The 9,079-nt window shown below is 33.7% G+C and overlaps 1 protein-coding gene across 1 annotated transcript; it reads right to left on the bottom strand.

Annotated features, from left to right (window-relative positions):
- Positions 1 to 1,722: 1,722 nt before the first annotated feature.
- Smp_066520 (putative spfh domain / Band 7 family protein) lies at positions 1,723 to 5,349 on the bottom strand (the record flags this gene model as incomplete). Its single annotated transcript, XM_018798134.1, has 2 exons — positions 1,723 to 2,016; positions 4,759 to 5,349. The coding sequence occupies 2 exons, from the start codon at positions 5,347 to 5,349 to the stop codon at positions 1,723 to 1,725; spliced, it is 885 nt and encodes a 294-aa protein (XP_018653106.1).
- Positions 5,350 to 9,079: the final 3,730 nt, after the last annotated feature.

Genomic DNA, 9,079 nt, shown 5'->3' with positions numbered 1-9,079 from the left:
GAGGTAAATGAAATTGATTTTTAACAAATGACCAGTTAATGTATTTACAAGTGAGCGAATTATTGCTGTTCAATTGGGTAGTTTGTACAAAAATTAGTTTAACTCGAAGATGGTTGTCATTATGAATCTAATATTTATGAAGAACCTAGAAATACCAGTACATACCATTTTCAATAAACACCAAATTAATATTAAGAGTATCGCAATAATTCGTAAAATGATTTTCCATTTGTAAAGAAAGACGAGTGGCTGAAGCTTTCCGTATATTGTTAAACCTTATTGTGTTTAGTATAAAGAATGGTATAACTTTTCTTCCAGATTGAACTACTTATCCAAAAGATCGTATTTAATTCTGCTCACACTATAAATATCCCATATTTTTCATACCCACTAACGTACACACAAATACATTGTATATCTTACACAGAATCCATCTGATCTGAATAATAGAACATCGGTTTGATCGGAGTTGTTTAGCCAAAGCGAAGATTTTGCTTTATTCCTCTGTACTAGTTAAACTTGTGTTACTTTGATTATTTACTTATTTTCTGAAGGAGTGACTTACAAAAATCCATCTTGTTACTCATTAGGATATTACAAATAAGTCATTTTTTTATTATAAATCATCCACCCAATAATCAATTTAGTTGAAATTGACCTGACTATGATGTTGATTAAAATGAATTTGTGTACATCAAAACAATAATACAAGAACCTAATAGAATCTATAAATTAATTATCCATTCATGTCTACAAACTTGGAGACCGTTTATCGAGTGTACTCAAATAGATGCTGAATTACTGATAATTAGTTACCACTCAATTTTGCGCATATTTTGGCTTTCTTCAATACAATCCAACTAAAGTGATGAAGAATTTCGGTTCATCGATAATTTATATCAGGACAGACTGAGCTTTCTTATCTCCAATTTTTTCTGAATGAATGATGTAACATAAAGACTACGATACTATTGAAATTGACTGATGAGTTTCAAAAATATGGTACACCATGGCATCCAGTAATTGACTTTAAAAGTGATTGACAGAAATCTTTTAACATTAGAACACAATAACATGATACTAGTTATTGACTAGTGAGTGTTAGGTATTCTTGATTGATCTAACAATAACCAATGAACAATTTGGTAAAGAGTAATCCTTTACTCACTAGTGACCAGCTTTGAGATGGGTTTTCAGAAGTTTCAATCAGAAGCTGAGGCCATTCAAGTCAGTTTATAGGGAGCGAAATTTGATGAGAGTCACGCCATCTTACAAACTGCCTGAATTTGAAAATCAGAACCATTGATTGCTTATTCATATACAACTCGTTTCAAGATTCTGATTCCATATAGAGTAGTTGTTGTACGGTACATCTGAGAAGTTTTAAAGCTAGAAAAAAGCAACTAACTAGCGCGTCTTCGTTTCTTAGTGATTTTCACATTGGCGTTAATCCCTGATGAAATTACTATCAAACTGTACAGTACTACAGTATAAAAATCATAATAATTATACAAATATTTTAGATTTTAAAGAATGACAGTAACAATATTTGCTTACATATTTTCCCCAACTAATTATTTAAAAAAGTTCGGTTTTCACAGCAAAATATCAATGTTAATTTGCTTGCTTGATTATTGTCTAGAAAGTAGTTACAGTAGACATGGACTTGAACATCTACATACAGTCATAGACACACACAGATGAAAAATAATAGTGAATCAATTAGGCTTGTTTCTTTGATAAGAAACTTTGAAGTAGTTCTATGGGTAACGGAAATACAATAGTTGAATTTTGTTCCGTTGCGATCGTAGCCAATGTTTGTAAATAACGTAACTGTAAGGCAGTTGGTGATCTAGCCATTTCCTCAGCAGCTTTTCTTAATGTCGACGATGCTTCTAATTCACCTTGTGCTGCTATTACTTTAGCTTTAGAAGCTCTAACAGCTTGTGCTTCTGCCGCCATGGCTCGTTGCATTTCTTGAGGCAATGAAACATCTTTGATTTCAACTCGTTCCACCTACAGTTATTCAAAAATTAACGTACAGTAACAAATAAACTAACTCCACTTGATGTTAAGTGAAGAGTTGAAATCTATGGTATCAAGATTCGTAATACATTTTATACTGAGTCATTATCTATCAGAGTTCTATAATCATTATTTGACACTAACTGATGATTTGGCAATAACTAGTGCCATATTTGTCTAGCCCTTCAACTTAGAATAAATTTTATCGATTGATAAATTTGCCAAGTTTTCGCCAGTCTAAATGAACCTATATTTCTGTAGTTAGATAGATGGAGATGACGTGAAGGAATCACAGTTTGTAATAGGTTGTGTGTTCGTTGATATTCATCAATATATATATGTATATTGTTGAGAAACAGAATGTTCCTCCAGAAATAAAATGAATTGATGTTGAGATGGCGGAGAAGATTTGTAGCTCAGGTGGACGAATTTGATGGAGTTTTGTTCTCTGGGCTGGATGTTTTGGTCGTGCAGCTTTCATCATCCTTCTGAACGACATCATCAGTACAAACTTTGGGTAGAAGTGAAGTGTTCGAATTTCTCCATATGGGGTTTACAGCTTGTCCTGTACACCTCGGTGTTCATTGGTTCTTGTTGACCTTAAATCTATCATTGTTTACCTCTTTTTTTGGTTCTATGTCCCATTAGTTTGATTTTTGTTCCTATGTTTCTGCATAATTTTCCTGATGGTTGATAAATTGGATTGATTTTAATGTGCATGTTTATTGCTGATTGACCTGAGTTCTCAGCTTCTAAAAATCCTCTGGTGTTTTTGGAATTGCCCCTATCCAAAATCTCCACATTTTTTCAGTCGAACGTGTCTGCATTTGCCCAGGTGGATTGATATAAGTGACTACATGTCATGGCGTTTGACTGCCAATTGATGTTCATGCAGGTGAAGATGAAGAGGGCGTTCGCTTTGTCCGATGTAGTGTTTGTCGCAGTTGGCACAATTTATTTTGTAGATGATATTTGGTCTGTCTTCTTTTGTCGTTTCATCCTTTGGTTTGCATAGGATTCAATGGAGGGATTTTCTTGGTTTGTGAGCAACACCGATTCCGAAGGTTTTCAGCAGTCTCGTTGTCGTTTCTGACATACCTTTTATGTATGGTAAGGTGATCCTTTTGTTGATTTTTGCACTTGACTTCGTTTCTGCTGATGGGTGCAGCTGGTATTTTTTGACTAATGTTATTGGGTAGCCGTCCTCTTGAAGGATGGTTTTCAAGCATTTTTCTTCATTTTTCCGTGCTGTAATTGTGTTGCAGTATGTCTTCACCCTATTGAACAAAGTTTGTACACAGTTGATTTTGTGAGCTCTCGGGTTGTTGCAATTTAGTTGAGAATTCCATCAGTGTGGGTCGGCTTCCTGTACATTTGAGGCTCCAGTTTACGTGTGTCTGTTCTGGTGTTTAATATATTCTAGAATAATGGCTTGCTGTTTGACTCTTGTCCTATGGTGAACTTGATGTCATTGAAGACGTTGTTGATCAGCCTGTAGATGTTTTCTAGTTCATGTGTGTGTGTCGTCTACACACCGAATCAAATTTTTGGCTTGATCACTGGTAAGATCGTGGTTTCTAATCTCTGCATTACTGCTTCTGAGACAAGTTCCGATACTGGTGATACCATCGGTGTACCTTTTGTTTGTTCGTAGATTTTGTTGTTGAATTAAAAATATGTCGTTAGGCATAAATCTGTGAGTTCTTGTAGGCTTTGACTTTGAAGCTTCGTGTACCTTGAGAGATTTTCGTCATTGGTGAGAAGCAAGGATAGAGTTTCTTTTGCTAAGCTTGGTTCAATTGAGGTGAATAGCGCTGTTACATCGAAGGATATCATCAGCTCGTCGTCGTTGATTTGAATGTTCTTAATCTGATCAAGGAATTGTGCGGCGGATTTGATGGAGTGGTTCAACGAATTTTATCTTGTCAGTTAAATAAACAGGCTACCAGATTCGAACGCGTGTGTGAATACAAGTTGTGTAAAATGATTAATCTTTCCAACAAAAACCATCTTATACTTCAACTTGTTTTCATATTTGATAAACCGATTGATTCACGGTATTTTTTTGATCACTAGATTAAACACGGATAAATTTGGTCACGGGTTGTTACCAAACTTAAGCAAAATAGGTTTCTTACTAATAGACTTCTTGCACGAAACTGGCTATGATTAATAATATCGGTATGAAAAGTCAATAACTCATCCGCGTGTATACCAGAATCATGGTATAAGTAACGTACTATTCAACAATAAAAAAACATTGCTATGGCAATTTGAAATTGAGATCAATCAGCCAGGTCAGAGAATACATCTTCGAAAAACGATCTGATATGGTAATAAGACAGTTGCTGACCTGTTTCTATTTACTTTTTTTTAAAGTCTGCTTCATTTGAAAATGAACAAATGGTAGGTAATTCAAACAGTAGCTAGAATTTAATTCAAACAAATATAAAACTCGTTTCCTTCATTAATTAATGGGATTCACTATGCTTTTAAGTGAGTTTTTCTCAAGAATTTTGTACAGCTGATTCTCCTGATAACATTGACCAGGTGAAGAATAAAACAATAACGGCGGAATTGAAGGGAATCAGTTATTCTATTTGAAGACAAAAGTGAGGAAACTAATATCATTCATGCTAACTCCTTTGATAAGATAATTCGGATTGATATAAAATTCTAAATATTAATAAACCAAACAATAAATAAACAATCAATGGCTTGGATTTTTTTTACCTTAATTCCCCATTCACCTGTAGCCTGGTCCAGTAAAATGGCCAACTTGGAATCAATCTGGTCACGATTTGTCAGTAATTGAGATAGTTCATATGTTCCCAATACTGAACGCAACGCTGTAACTGCCAGTAGCTCTGCTGATTTGGCTGCATTTTCAACTCGTAATAAAGCTGCAGCTGGTTCGATCACACGCATGAATACAACAGCATCTACGCCAACAGTAACTGCATCACTTGTCAGTATTTCTTGTGGTGGTATGTTCACAGTCCTTGTACGCAAATCTATGCGAATCATTTGATCTGCGCATGGCATGACAAACTGTAATCCTGCACCTAAAACATATTTTCCACCAGATCGTTTTAAACGACCAAAACGTAAAATAATAGCTCGTTCATATGTTTTGACTGTGCGAATTGCAAAAAATATTGTTATTGGAAATGTACAAATAAATAGTATGGTTATGAGAATGAACAGTATGACACCTCCTGCACCAATACCTTCCTCATCTGGTTCCCAACGTTGCTCACGAGTCCTTTCATTTGATTGTTCAATATCCACAATCTCAACAGTCGATAATTCTCTAGATGTCATACGGACTAATTTATAGATACACTTTCACAAATATCACTTAGAGAGTAAGAACTGAGTGTTTTTCTTTGAAAATGAAGCTATACTTCTACTTGATTGGTCGTATGCAACAGCAAATCATATTTTTTTAATTGAAATAATTTCAGCAAATGAAATTCAAGAAACTGTTAGTGAGGCTTGATTGTCATGGCAATGCTGCTTATAATATGATTAATAAGTCCACTGGATGTGAAATCTTGGCAACAAAAACAAATTTTGATGATTAGATTATTGTTAAGTTTTATTTGGCTTATGTTCTAACACTGGAATTTAAACATTAGTAAACTCTTTATATTGAACGTCGTCAATCAACTTAGATTACAGATAAATAAGAGGAATAAAATAATTAAGTGGAAACATACTTCAATAAACTTCAAGATGTTTTAGCTCTGATGAAGCATTGGTGATCGGGTTTACATTTTAAGGGCGAACATTAATAACATCACGCAGATATATGCAGCAAATAAGTTACAATTAAGTTGAAAATCACACCCTGGTTTGAACTGCTACCTACTAGCGAAAGTATAAAAAATTTCTGAAAACTCTATACCTCATTGAATTTCCTCAGAAATACTTCCAATGAATAATATTTGTTTCTTTAAATTTGTAGATCAGAGGGGGTTTTGTGGAGAATTTAGTATTTTCATAGTTGAAATCATGGGTCAATTGAAGCTAGACCACCATCGAAAACCTGGAAGCACTGGACGGCCGTTTCGTCCTATCATGGGACTCCTCATCAGTGCGCACCCACGATCCCGCACAATCGGTGAACGGTCGCTCAAAATCGTGGATCGGCTGAAGTTAGACATTAACACCGTTGGATGCCGGCTCAGTGGTCTTTTGTGAATAATCTTTCTAGTTTACAAATAAGACATTTTTAAAGCGTTTGTCTAATAACAGATGCAAAACGTCATTATTTTCTGACGTAACATTTTATGGTTCATTAAGATGGTCCGTTTTGGCCTTTGTAACATAAGGATTATGAACCTGTAACTGTAGAAAGTGATGAGGACGTTATTGGACAGAGTTTTCACTATAATATTCTTGTTATTTTTTATCAATATATTAGCATTTATGGCCAGTTCAGTTTGTGTAAATATAAGGTCATAGAAAAGGGTTTAAAATTCATAAGTTGAAGTTATTATAACTGGGAATGACACCGGCATTACTTTACATAAAGGAGATGGAGAATACTATTGATAGGTCAAAATTATTTTCACTATACACAGACGACAAACCCAATAGCTCATCTCAACGTGATTTTAGTTCAGATCAATTTTATTTCATAAATCATTATCATTCTTCGAATGACATTGTCTGTCAAATAAGTTAACTGAAGCGCCTAACAAAATCAGTTCAAAGTTTAAGCTAACAGTTAATTATAGATAAATTTCATTTCATCTAACTCGATTTATATTAGGAAGACAAAAATTGCTGATGAATTATGTTCAATTATTTATCTATCAGTTGTCTGATACCACGTTGTTGAAAGTTGTCTAACGTGTGCCAATAGTAATCACGTGTAAATTCTGATTTCCAAATATGGTATAAGAATAGATTTTATGATAGTGTTCAAAATTACTGTTTTGACTTGTTTGTGGATAGATCTCATCGTCCACTGGTGTCAGTTGTAGAACTTATGGAAATTGTTGAAACTTAAACACCTATCTTATATAAGGCGATAAATAAGAAGCAATATGCAGTCATAAACCAGAAAGTGATTCAACCACAAATATCCCAGATATCATTGACCTATCGTATAATCGTACCATTCATAACACGTATTGCAAGTTCAGTCAGTTTGCTATATTACACTGCCATTATTTTGTGTAGCCAACGAAGATTATCTCACTGTCGACTTAATGGATGTTAGTGGTTTCGTTTTACTATCAGCTAACTCTCATGATTTGTGGTTAGTGAACAATATCCATAGTTCATTGAACTGACGAAGTTCAACGATTTACTTCATAATGAAAACATTTCAACTTGAATAGATTTTCACAAAACCAAATTATAGTGAAATTATTTAATACATATTAACATGTTACAATTGTCAAGTACATTAGTGCAAGCTAGGGAAATAAAAATTTACAATACTGTACAATTTCATTATTTCATTATAATATGTTCAATAGTGATGATGAAAAGCAATACCAAATCCATATATGTAAAATGTATGAGTAAGTTACAATAGAAGTTTGTATAACGCATTACTACTCAACTTTTCTCATTGGTACCAGTCTCATACATATTTGTATCTTCAATTGAACATTTAGACAATTGAAAATTGTATACGTCATATTCTTGTTATATTAGAAAATCTTCAAAAATAGTTATTCACAATTCTTGTTTAAGTCTAACTTATTTTTGGACTGACTATACACATTGAGTTACGCTTAGTCAGATTGAGTTGGTTCATTCGCCTTCTCCAATACGTGTCACTTCGTTTCGTTTCGCTTCATTAACCCCACTTTGTTTCTCTTTTTGTCTGCCTGGACCAGTGAATGTGTGCAATGTATATATTCGAAATTCATTTTCGTATTTGGCTTATTTTATTCTGTTATTCTCTAAAGCAAATTAAATCGATAAAGACATAAAAGGATTGGCGGAATGTATATTTTTTAATGACAATCAGCATGCTATCTAACTGGAGTTAGATATAGTGCCACTATTACAGATATGACTATGCCTATTATTTAGTGATCAATCAACGTCGAAACATTATCTACAATTTCATAACTACAATCTGTTAGTACTTTACAGGTGTCATGTTTTACAAGACTCTCATCAATAGACTTTTACTCTCATATAACTTGAAGGAAATGTATCAAACCGATTAAAAATTTTGTTGCACATAATTTATTTTGAATCATACCATTCTTTTTCTCCGTTACCGTCGTATTGTTTGTTTATCTCTTGTGTTCAGAGTCAGTAAATTTTTCAACTGTGACGTTCTATCTGTTCTGTTGTAATGTAGCGTACTAATGATCAAAACTGAATGATATAATTGTTTCGAATGAGATAATTACCAACTAGTTTCATACAGTGAAAAAGTGCTCATTCATTTATCCCACGCGTTCGACATAGTTGTTTAGATAAAGGATTGAAATTTGTTGTCTAAAACTCTCTATTACAGATTACGCTTTATAAAAGTGGGAATCCTGAAGGTAAAATACATGAATTAAACGCTGCCAATAACCTTAACTCACCTAAACGTGGTTGATTAAAATATTCAGCCCTGTTTCTCTATACCATTTAGACTTGTGTTAAGTATTCCGGTTCATTTATTTATTTGTTTATTTACTGAGAAGAGGTGGCTTACATTGAGTCAGGAGACATCAGAAATTCAAATTTCTACTAGTCAAGATGTCACAAATATATTTTACTACTATTAGGTTTGATTACGATCAACTAAAACCAATATCCTCACATGCATAATAAACACTAAGGTCAGTGAAAAAATGGAAAATGAAGACGAGCAAGAAAGTTACTGTGACTGAATGAACAACTGGTCAGAAATGTGATATTATGGACATTGAGGAAATTAATTTAAAGAAGAAACTGAAATGTATATGTTAAAGTTAGTGATAATCAGTAACCGTTAGAGAGATACTGAAGTCTGTCTAGACAGCACGAGATTTTTATAAGTTCTATCCTCTTGAATATAAAAGTCAGGACAACTATTGTTTTGTGT

The sequence above is a fragment of the Schistosoma mansoni genome, chromosome 6, assembly GCF_000237925.1.
Source record: "Schistosoma mansoni strain Puerto Rico chromosome 6, complete genome".
Lineage (NCBI taxonomy): Eukaryota > Metazoa > Platyhelminthes > Trematoda > Strigeidida > Schistosomatidae > Schistosoma > Schistosoma mansoni.
The sequence above is the reverse complement of the archived record's forward strand: the minus strand, read 5'-3'. Positions and strand labels throughout refer to the sequence as shown.